The following is a 12,191-nucleotide window of genomic DNA, read 5'->3' as shown; positions in this document are numbered from 1 at the left end:
TCAAATGATCATCCTGTACTCAGATAAAACAAAGAGGAAAAGAAAAGAAGAGAAATGTGGCCAGAGCGAGGTTCTCAACATGGAAGCTCCGGCAGGGAGGAGGAAGAAGCGGCCAGGGAACCAGCCCAAGAGAACAACTCGGGGACAGGAAAAAGCCACTGAGCCAGGTCGGTCCACTTGCCCATACTGTAAAACTAAATGCTGTAATTGAGGAAATGTGATGGGATAAAAAGAGCTGACATGCAGCCAAAAGTGATGGCATTGGAGTAAAAAAGTAAAGTTAAGGAACTGGCTGTAGAAAATATAATAATATAAACACATGATAAAAGAAATGGAGAAAAATAATGAAATTCCTTTATTACAAAGTAGTGTACAGGTTCAGAATATAACAAATTTTACAGTGAGTTTTTCTTGCAGATGCTTTGTTGCTGGCAACCAAATAATTCTGATCTGGTCACTTTAATGGTGAATCCACTGTCAGGTCCAGTGGTCGGTCCTGTTTTAAGTAAAGTGACCAAAACATTAAATATTTAAATGATCATCCTGTACGCAGATGCTCCATAAGGAAAGAGGAAGAGAAAGGAGGAGGAATGCAGCCAGACTGGCGGAGACAAGAATCGAGACTCCCAACCGGGAAGCTCTGGCAGAGAAGAGGATAAAGTGGGCAGTGAACCAGCCCACGAAAACAATGGGGACAGAAAAAAGCCACAGAGCCAGGTCAATCCACTTGCCCCCAGAAGTTCCCTTCAGCTTCATCTGTGGTCGGACATTTCGACAAAGAAGCACAATTCAGAACACCTGTCTACCTGTCACTAACATTAGTGCTTGTGCAGCTACAAGCTCTCCTAGTCAGTCAACAATCACTTCCACACAAAAATCCCTTTGGACAGAATTATCCTCGGCCTGGTTAGTAAGCGCTGAAAAGTCACTCAGTGGTTACTGCTGCCAACTCTGTACACCAGAACCATTACAGCCTCCCATTAAAAAGTCCCTCCCAATGTCCCGCCCACAGCGTTTGATTCAGAGGAAGTCTCACTGGCAGTTTAAATGCAATAGCTGGTCAGATCGTTAAAACAATGAAAATTAAATGGCACTTTGTTTTTTCACATTGTCACGCCTACGGCATGCTCTCGTGAAACGGACTTCATCTCCCAGAATCCCATGGGAGATCATGTGACTCGGCCATCGAACGCGGACTCGGATTCCGACAGAGACTCTATTGCCCAGTGCAGTGGGGGCTCACGTGACCAGTGACTCTCGCGAACGCTCCTATCAGCGCTCACAATCACCGGAATACTAATTGCTTTCACCTGTGTGTGTTTTTATGAGACAGCGAACTGGTAGTATATAAGCCCGGGCCTTTGTTAGGTTCGTTGCGAGGTATTGTTTCCCTGAGACTTACTGAGCGTTTCTATTCTGATTGTCCGACTTCCGTGTTTTTGACCACTGCTTTGTTTCTCCCGTTTTGTATTTTGCTTCATCCCTCTGGTACTTTTGCCTTTTCTGATTGATTTGTGTTTTTTTGACTTTTTGCCAGTTTCACGACGACGACGACTTTGCTCTGCCCTTTTTGCTCTGTTTGCGGTTGGTTACTAAACTGTCATCAACTTTCCATCCGCAAGCGTCTGGTTTCTGTTGAACTGTCACACACATTAACCTTCTCCAGTCATTAATCATAAAAATGCAAAGACATTGAAAAACGACAAAAGCAGTGAAACAAGAACAATGGCAGTGAAGCAATGAACAACAACAAAAAAAAAGGACAACGGCCATAAAATGGCTATATTTGTGTTTTAGACATCACTTACTTTTAGTTACATTTGCAAGTAACATACATTGTATGCAGTGATGGCTGTGTAATTTTTTTTGTTTCTAAGAACTGCAGTTCAAAGAACAAACAGAAACCTTTTTTTAGAAGCAGAAGTGCTTGCATGAGTCTACATTGTACATCCTGTTTTACCCCAGCTACTGCATTACAGCTGCAACACATCTACTGAAAATAAACTCATTTTTCAGAACTCTTTTGGTTATGACAAAGAGCAGTATGTGGATTCACACTGTTTACAAGTCAGATTAGAATTTCTTAAATATTCTGTTCAATAAAAACACAATCAGTGTCTGTCTCCTACTCTTTCAACTCCAGAAGTTCATCAGGATTGTTTATTTATTAGACGTATGGAAATGTCCAAATTTATTTTATTTATTTATCATCACACTTGACCATTTAAGATCTAATAAGAAAGGAGAGTGTCAGACACTCCCCGCTGTTTGCATTAAAACTGTAGTGAATTGGAAGTGATGATTTTTCGTGATGATTTTTTTATTGTGAAAAGTGTAGGGAAAAAACATCATACACCATATATTTTCTTTCTTTTTAACTCCCACCCCCCATATATGTTTATCTCTTTAACTTCATTTTACACCACATAACATGCCCACAGCATCTTAAGGCCTCCATTAGGACAGTTTTGAGGAAAATCAAATTAGGGCTTTTGTAGTTTAACTGTATTTTAATCTCCACAGTTGTATAGCTCTATTTTGCTATTATGTGTAGCTGTTGTGGTTGTTTGGTTGCAGAATGACTGCAGAATGCAATTTATAATCTGTTTAATCTGAAATTCCTAATGAGAAAAAAATGGAGAGTCAAAGTTTTTAAAACAACTAAAAGATGGTGTCCCTCTGCACTTTTTCTTCCCATTAACACACTTGGTAGTTTGTATGTGCAGCTAGCTATCGCAAGCTCTGACTCATTTAGAAATTCCCCACAAAACACACTGGACCAGATTCATAAAACGCAGTGCCTGTCTCTACATGGCTCTGCACTAGTATCTCATTTAAATTGGGCAGCATTGACCACCCCGACGGTTAATTTACCCAGCAAAAAGCTGATGTGGATTAAATGATATTTTCTATAATGTTTCCCGACATATTTGGTCCCACATGCAGGTGAAACAAGGCATGTTCACCCGCTCAGCTGACGACGTTATTAACAGATTCACCTCATACCTTCAACTGGTACTGTACTGTAACAGCCTCTTCTTCCTCTACATAAAATTTGATATTTGGTAAATCCCCCCTCCTGTGTGTGGAAAGCATATTTAGCTTGTAACCCAAATAAGTATAGAGTAATTTGACATGTTGGGAACTCTGTTTAGTGAAGTGAATTCACAGTAAGTGTAACTGGTTTAAATGTTATTTGAGTTATCTGCTTACTCTGCATAAGAACTGAAATCACCACTGATCATAGAAAGACACCTATTCATGCATGTTAATTGTACACTGTTTATGTTTTCATTTATTATGTCTTAATGACTTTGGTATTATGAGATCAAACTTTGGCGCTGTTACATCAGGTCTTGCGGGGCTCTCCTTGAGACTTTCTGTGCCTCAGATTAAGGGGGTGCCTTGTTAAGCAATTTAGCGGAATGCAGCTAAAATGTGGTCAATGTTTTCAACAAATAAACAATTGTGTGAACTGAAATTTATTCTGGAGGGATTTTCTGAGTTACTCAGTAGAAGGACAAGTAGAAGGTACATAGTAAGGATATCAAATAGCAGTGACTGGTTAAAATGAATGCTATTCCAGGCACATGTCCTAAATTCACCATGTTGTCATATTCTCTTTATCAGGAAGTGTAGACGAGGAGGTTTGGATAGTAGAGCTGAATACAGTAAACAGAGCTAAAGATGATGAGCAGAGAAACAGGCCAGGTGATCAGAACAGCCTTACAAAAAGATCCACACTCTGACAGAGCTGGGTCCCAGCTTGGAGTCCAGTTATAACCTACACACACACACACACACACATCATTTAAATAAATAAATCAGTTATTTATATACACCTCCTTTTATCTCCTTTTAAGTATACCTTCTTTTATCTACACTCTGTCCATATATATATGCTTTTGGTATAGGAAATAACAGGATAAGAAATACTATATACAGTACTGTGCATAAGTTTTAACAAATTATTTAACAGATTTTGTCTGGACAATCAGTATGTTTTTCCAAAAAAAAACAAGACCTAACACTTGAATAATATAAAAATAATAATACAAATTAAAAATAAATACTTATATAATGCTTTTGTGAAAAGTAACAAGATTTTTTTTTTTTCAAAAAACTAGTATGAGTTTTTTAGAAGAACACAGGTTTGATTTCCAAATTTCTTCTTGAGATTTGGCTCAAATCCACACCCAGCACACCTGATTTAATGTAATGCAGGACTGATTAGCCAAACCAGGTATTGTATGTTAACTATAAATAATGCTGAGCTGCAACTAGGGTTGCCACTTCAGCCCTGTACAATTCCTGGACACTTAATCAGTAGAGTGATTTTTTGCTCATTTGAGTGAACCTTTGCATAGTACTGTATATATGAAAATGTACTGAAAAGGGACTTTCATCTCGCAAGATTATTGTAGGAAATGATTTATGAACAGTAACACTCACGTCTCAGTGCGTCTCGAGTGGAGTTACCTGCAGAAACATATTACACAGGTTTCAGACAGCCTGATTCTGTGCTGCTTTGGGTTTATATTTCTTTTATATTTCTTTCACACTTACGGCAGAGGTTATTTTCACACTTCTCTCCATTACAACCACTGCAAGGGCTTCCTGTGACGTAAGGCTTCTGACCTCTGTAGTTTCCTCTGCAGAGCAGAAAACTTTTAGGCTAATCTGCTAACTGAACACAATTCAAAAGCAATAGTTTAGCAAAAAAAAAATGTAATTCCCCAAGTTTAACCCCGTACCCCAAATGTAGTTTATCTGCTAAAACATGTTTGTTATCTGAAGTTTCTTCTTTAGTTGCTTCTTTAGTTTTAGCACTGGAACTACAAGGCTAGCAAGTAATGGACGCTTATACGCCACCAGTTAGCATGGTGGAAACTGCATGCCTAAATCATCACACATTAGCCTATCCTATTTAATTGTCCATACTAATTAGTAAAGGATACACTTCTTAGGGGTCATCTCAATGTTTTTTTGGCAAATGCGACAAGCCTTTGTGTTCTTTTTGGTCAGCAGTGGTTTGTGCCTTGCAACTCTCCCATGGATGCCATTTTTGTCTAATGTCTTTCTTATTGTGGAATTGTGTACATTGACCCTAATAATATAATAAAAAATAAAATTGTAAAAAAGTGGCTTGTGGGTTCAACCTAAAAAAATTACTTCATATAGTAACAAGCAATTTAACTAGTTTTATTCAACTCAAACAAATTCTTTGATTGACAGAATCGTTTGGGTAAGTGTTTATTTGGGTAAAATAAAACTTGGTAACTTACAGGTTATCATAAAGTAGTTTTTTAGATTGACCTGAAGAACCATGTTTTTAGTGTAGTTGCGCTTCCTGTTTTGAAATTTATGACTACAACCACATATGCATCACTGCTGGTGTGGATTTCCTCTCTCTCAGTGATGAAGAAAAATGCTACTTGAGTGCTAATAGCACAGCCTAATGGGACGTGAATTATCGTTGAGAAAGTTAATTATCTGTACGTTTCACAAAATAAACCTTAAAGGAACAGTTCTTAGCCGAGATAGCTAAGGCTTCATAAGGGTAAGACAGTTAGCTAGAAGTAGCACCTCAAAAAACCATAATGAAAAACATGCAGTGATCATTTTTTGCCTGACAATTAAAAGGAAGGTCACAAACTGGATATTCTAAAATCTGCAGCAAAGAAGTGAATTTGAGGTAAGCCTTGATTACTTTTTCTCCGTTGTCGCTGTCTGTTTTGTGCTCACTTAGCTAATACTGCTAATATCTTGTTAGTTAAAATAAATAAACATCTTTTGTAACCATCTTTAATGTTGATCAAATGTGCGAGTATCAGTAGCTCTCACTGCCCACACTCCTCGCTCGACCTCATTTGGAATCACCTGGCACTTTCCACAAGTAAACGCAACACCTGTCACAGATATGTCCGGCGAGTCGCTGGTGGGTCCAGCATCTGGCTGGTACATTTCTTCATGTGCGTACTCAAGTTCAAACATATACAGCTGAAAATGTGGTCATCAAAATTGTAATCGGACATTGGTTTGATTTTCCAAGTCCAGCAGCTTAGCGTCTCTGCCAAGTTAGCTTACAGAGCGTCTGTGGCGAGTTCATGTAGTCTTGTGTGAAATGATACCATAACGTGCTGAGGTAAAAGTGGATCTGGTTAATCACAGTGGGTCACCACTATTTACCTATATATACATTTATTTTTGTTTTTCTACCCTAAAGTAGGGCAGCACGGGGGTGCAGTGGGTAGCGCTGTTGTCTCACAGTGAGAATGGCCTGGGTTCGATTCCCGGACGAGCGACCAGGGTCATTTCTGTGTGGACTTTGCATGTTCTCCCCGTGTCTGTGTGGGTTTCCTACAGGTACTCCGGTTTCCTCCCACAGTCCAAAAACATGCAGTCAGGCTGATTGGACGTGCTAAAATTGCCCCTAGGTGTGTGTGTGTGTGAATGTGTATGTCTGTCTGTCTGCCCTGCGATGGACTGGCGACCTGTCCAGGGTGTATCCTGCCTTCCGCCCAGTGACAGCTGGGATAGGCTCCAGCACCCCACCGTGACCCAGAAGGATAAGCGGTTTAGATGATGTATGTATGTATGTATACACTAAAGTAAGTTGTAAACCACACTGATTTGTCAATGTGAAACAAATAAAGATCTGGATGCATTTCAAGTGGGTTGAGGGATGTTTTGGGTATGCATTTACAGAGACTTTGGTGTTTTTAGGCATACGTTTACAGAGTGTTTGGTGACAGGCCAAGTCCAGTGTTTGTTAGCAAGGTTAGTCTAGCATCTCCCATAGTAAATTAGAGAAGCACATGGCAAACATGTTATGGCTGATTGACTGCATCTGGGCTAAGTGAGAAATCGTGTTAATTTGATTTTTTTCATCCAAATTATTTATTTGAACTTCAAACCTTTTAAATGCTGTTTTTGACAGTTTAAATGCATTCATTTTTTTCATTAATGAAACCTGGCAGTGAATCTGAAACGATCTATGCTTTCTTTTTTTAATGTAGCAAAGAAAAAGCCAGATATGTATTCTCCTGACCTCTTTCTTTCTCTTGCTTTCTTTTCCATGTTGTGGGTGTATCTTTTAACAAACACCTGAACAGAGTAACTAGTTAATCATTCGGTATGTACCTTCTACAGAGGACCTGAATACAGCATAACTTTTAGCTTGGTGCTTAATCATAACTTTTAGTCTTGGTGTAAACTAGCTAGCTCCAGTAGTGAAAGTTCCACGGCCAAAGACAACGCAAATACACTGCTTACTTACGCTGTAGCATAGTTACACACAAACACGTATCCTGGTCTGTGAGAGAACGTCGTTTCTTTGATTCCCTTTGGACAGAACTGGACAGCACAGCCGACTTTATATGAGTTCGCCCAAACAACCTGCAAACACAGTCCACAGGTAAAAGCACGGCCTGGATTTAAAGGAACAGCCAAGAAAAAAATATACTGTTTACTCCTCCCGCTCTTAGCTATGCGACAATCCTGTATAGGCCAGATTGTTTTGATTTTTACACTTTTCACTAAAGTACATTCCCAGTTTAAATAGATGAGATCCGATACACTTCCACTGATGCAATTGTATACAGATAGCAAAACCTCTTTCCATTTACACTTGTATTAAACCACCTCAAAGTGTAGTCTGAGTGATCTGATCATAATCCAACAACAATGCATACTGGGTAGCTTGAATTTTCGTTTATGTAGCTCACAAATACATTGTTTCTCTTTCTGTTCTGCAAACAGTGAAAGAAGACATTTGTGGCTGGAGCTTGGGGAAGGCTAAAGTTGGCCAATAAACCACACCACTTGTACTGTATAATAATTTAAAGACAAAACTGCTGTTTTCAGAGGAGTTACCTGTGTGTAGTGTCCACAGACCCCGCCGCAGCTCAACGTCTCATAGGTGTAATATTTAACTTCGTTAACCCAAGACTGGATTGCATCCTCCACTGAAAACCACGTCCCCACCCAAAGATTCTCCCCGACAGAGCTGAAGACTGGGTGGACCTTGCTACTCTCTCTCAGGTAAATATTGTGCACAAAGAGACAGTTTCTTGCCCAGGCTCTCGCAGTGACTGCCAGCCCTTCATCCCATGACTGCAAAAATGCACACACCAAAAAAATTACACACACAATCACACAAAACCTAGTAAAAAGGTTCAACAAATCCAAATGATCTTCTTATGACTTCTTATGACTTTTCCAACATCTTTTTGTCCCTTAAAATGAAATAGATTTTTGTGTGCCTTTAAGACAGATACAGTTAAATGACCTCTGCTGCCCTGTATTGTGCCTCACTCAAAAAGCAGTCAGGGCTGAAACCAGTGTTCCTAAATTGGGTGGGTCCTGCCAAATTGGGTGGATTTTGGTTGGATTTGGTGGGGGAAGAATTTGGGATGATTTGTCATTATTTTGGCAGGTTTCAAAAATATATATATATTTAGACCTTTCAGGTCTAACACGGCATGGACTATCTAATTCAGTAGGAATGACCAGTGACCTGTCCAGCACAGCTGATTATAAATGTGTGATGAACAGTTATGCTTGCAATATTATTGCTATTTATCGGATCATGGGTCCTGTCATACACAACACATTAAAAATGTCAATACTCTAAAAGCATTAATGAAGCATTCAATTATTTTAGTTGAAGTCACTTGTAGTTTCTTGTTTGACAAGGGTGCTAAAAATTACGTATGTTCTGGGTTCATTATAGCAGTGATAGAAACTTTTGTTTAAAAGACAGACAGTGTCACCTTGCAACAATTTCTATGCTTAACTGCATTTTTTTGAAGGCAAATATCAACAGATAACATACACAGAAGCTTGATGTAATAAAAGTGCTGTAAATGCTGTATTATTATGTTTTATTGTTAAAATGACCACAGACTGTTTTTGATGTGTATTATTTGGGTGGTTTTTGTGCATTTTGGTAGGTTTTGAACTTTTTTTTTGACTGTAAACTTCAGAATCAATCTGGCTAAAACGATTAATTTTAGCATAAATCGTTACATTTTAGCTAAACCATTACAAGCTGAATGCACGTCTTGGGCCAGTTACTGTGAGCTAATGTAAAGCACAAGAATGCACAGATAAACTATTAATGTTACATCCAAGTGTTTATCTGTAGCACTTTAGAGGTTCACCTGTGGCCCCCGCCTTAAGTGGTACAGCCCTGATTTAGTGATAGTAAGTCAGTCTTATAGTATAGTGGACAGAGATGAGATGAAGCTTAAGTTAGATTATTATTTTCATTTTATGGACGCTAGTGTTTAACTGCTACACTTTTTAAGATGGAACAGAAATTTAATTAAGAAGCTAATATTAGCTTTGAGAAATTAACATATTAGAATCAGCACAGTGGTGTGAATCTGATACTGGCTAACACAACAGGCAGGGATCTACTGTTTTTTTTTTTTTTCATTAATAATATAGTTTCATACATAAGTCACATGAGGATAGACAGCAGTGGTCAGAACTGGATAAGGACATATCCAAGCAGGTGGGCAGGTAGGCTGGTCTGCATCATCAACTCTCCGTCTGAAAACAAGTCCCTGGCCCTAGTGACAGCGCTGTTGGAAATAAACCAAAGGCCCCACCCATTTATCCCCTTACTGTGATGTCAGAACTCATTGGTACCTTTCAGGTGTTTAAAACACCTTTGGGTCAAAAGAATTTCAATATGTGCTTTTAACAGTAATTCGGAAGAGAAAACTGTCAAATCATTATTTTGGCAAAACCTACTCTTTATACCAAAGAAGGCCTCCAAAATTCACGTTTCAAAACAAGGCTGATAATGAGGTCAACGTTTGCTGTCCCCAAACAGTTATGGTCCCCTTGACTCACTTTGTAAGTGCCTTGAGCACATCACTAACTGGATGGGACAAAACTTTCTGGAGTTGAATAAAGATAAAACAGAGATTATAAAACGGACAGTTCCGGGCCTAAAATCAGATTGGCTGAACCACATTTAAAGCCATTGTAAAATCCTTGATATATGTACACCTATGACCGCCTCACCACAACCAAATTGTGTATTACTATGCCGTGGCATGGAAAAAAACTTTGTGCTGTTAATGGAATAATCTTTGACTCTCATGCTGCTGGCATGCAGCACCAAGTATATTGATGAAATAAGAACCTGTTTTTTTTTTTTTGTTTAAATTGAGGGGCTGGCGACTTAACTAGAACTAGGCTGGTCAGCTAGCTAACAGGCTAACACATAGCCAACAGCCTAAACAACTCCATGAGTAATATTACAGGTTTGAATTAAAGTACTTACGATATGATTAACTGTAAAACGGCAGTATAAAAGTCTAAAAACTCAGGCTGAATCTCAAACGGCTCCATATTCCCAAAATAGTGTGCTAGCTGTATAAGTTTAGAAATTCTAGCCTCTACAGCCAAATAGTGCATCACTTATCGAGTATGGATGTGGCTGAGTCCCATTGACTATTTTTTAGCTATACTTTGCACCATTGGAGTGGAGGAGCCAGTATTTTAATTCTTACATAGTGCACGTTGAACAGGGAGCCATTTGAGATTTAGCCCCAGCAAGAGGGGTGCTGCTGGATTGGTGCTAAATAAGCCTTGTGATGGTAATTTGGTGACCAAAAAGTACTTATAAATCGAAAGTTTTGCATTAAACAGTGCTGTATTATCCTATGTTTATTGTTATATGACAAAAAGTTTAAAAAATAATGAAATGACCGCCATGTACAGTGATGGGCGACTGAACATACCTCTTCTCATTCACCGGTCCATGGTTGCTTGGCAATGACACTATATTCTAAAGGAACTGTATTCTTTTATCACAGGAAGGAAGTTCTTAGTGCCTAAAACTCCCTTCCCTGTGATAAAATCGCAGTAAGGCACAGCCTCAAGTGGCTTATTGCTTTATTATTTTATTTGGAAATAGCAATGAGGCGCACAGTTTAGCTGCCTATCTGGATTCAGGAGCCCTAAAATCTACTAGCATGTAACCTTGGTGTACTAATGGACTCTGATCTTAGTTTTAGCAGCCATGTCAAATCAGTTACTAAATCAGCATTTTATCACCTTAAAAATATCAACAAGATCAGAGAATTTCTGACTAAACCAGACCTGGAGAAACTCATCCACGTCTTTATTTCTAGCAGAATTGATTACTGTAATGGTCTCCTAACTGTATCAGTTTTCAGCTCATTTTAAAACACTGTTAGCGTTTCTAGGCCTTTTCCTCTGTAACAACACTTTATTATCCTAATTTTATTTTTGTTTTAATGATTTTCTTTTTTAAACTGTGTTGTTTTATACAAAATGTTGTTTTTAATTTCTATTCTCTTTTACTTTTTAAGTAAACTCTGCATTTTCTCATTTGTAAAGCACTTTAAATGACAGCAGTGTATGAAATATGCTATATAAATAATCTTGCCTAAAATGATAAACAGATTTAACCAGGTCCAAACTTTAGACTGGAAGTGTGTATCGTCAGGCTTTCAGAGGAACTCACCCCGTCTCTGAGTCTTACCATGTAGCGCATGTTGCTGGCTGGTGGGTCAACGCTGGATCTGTTTTGGTTGTGTTCTCTTACGCAGTCGTTAATGAACGTCTGATTTGTAATGTCTGGTACCGTCTGGTCTGTAATGACTGGTCTGATCACAGCAGGTGTGGTCAGCAGGAGGATCAGGCAGATAACGGCTCGGCTCCAGATGCCCATCGTACAGCAGGTGTGTGTGAGTGTGTGTTAGATTTTAGAGCTATACTCGCTACCCAGCAAGCCCCTTCCACTTTCTGGTGAACAGGAAGGATGTTTGTGCTCTGTGTGAAGTGAGACGGGTGAACTAATCACATTGTGTTCATGAAGACTGTGATATGGAAAGAAAGTTATATTTAGAAACAGCTTATGTTATGGCCGTCTGTTAGATAAAACATGAGCAATATTGCCATTAAAATAGAGCAAAAAGAATGACGGGCGGGGGATCTATTTTGAAAATGACAGCCCTCTTCAGGAGGTAAAAGGAACAGGTTCAGCAAAACCTACTAATATGTCATACAACACTAACAACTACAGGAAGCTAATAAGCACTAGTTAGCATGACTCTGTGAAAAGCCATATCATATCACATATTACTTACTAATGGCGCATAATGCAAATTGACACCGCATAATGCTAACTGACAGTGCAGAATAAC

At 38.9% G+C, this 12,191-nt stretch overlaps 1 protein-coding gene across 1 annotated transcript; it reads right to left on the bottom strand.

The window, feature by feature from the left end:
* Positions 1–859: 859 nt before the first annotated feature.
* LOC118812210 (GLIPR1-like protein 1) lies at positions 860–11,786 on the bottom strand. Its single transcript, XM_036577009.1, has 6 exons — positions 11,528–11,786; positions 7,876–8,115; positions 7,280–7,398; positions 4,567–4,652; positions 4,453–4,479; positions 860–3,784 (listed from the first exon to the last, which is right to left on the bottom strand). Exons 1-6 carry the CDS (start codon positions 11,714–11,716, stop codon positions 3,627–3,629), a joined length of 819 nt encoding a protein of 272 aa, XP_036432902.1. The 5' UTR covers positions 11,717–11,786; the 3' UTR covers positions 860–3,626.
* Positions 11,787–12,191: the final 405 nt, after the last annotated feature.

This window comes from Colossoma macropomum, unplaced genomic scaffold (assembly GCF_904425465.1).
Source record: "Colossoma macropomum unplaced genomic scaffold, Colossoma_macropomum, whole genome shotgun sequence".
NCBI classification, from domain to species: domain Eukaryota; kingdom Metazoa; phylum Chordata; class Actinopteri; order Characiformes; family Serrasalmidae; genus Colossoma; species Colossoma macropomum.
The sequence above is the reverse complement of the archived record's forward strand: the minus strand, read 5'-3'. Positions and strand labels throughout refer to the sequence as shown.

Excerpts from the sequence above, each read along its gene's own strand:
- LOC118812210 (XM_036577009.1), bottom strand. The coding sequence starts at position 11,716 with ATGGGCATCTGGAGCCGAGCCGTTATCTGCCTGATCCTCCTGCTGACC. Across the intron at positions 4,653-7,279 it reads GTGTGTAACTATGCTACAGC|AGGAAACTACAGAGGTCAGA; the intron begins GTAAGTAAGCAG and ends TCTGCTCTGCAG. Across the intron at positions 3,785-4,452 it reads CACTCGAGACGCACTGAGAC|GTTATAACTGGACTCCAAGC; the intron begins GTGAGTGTTACT and ends GTGTGTGTGTAG.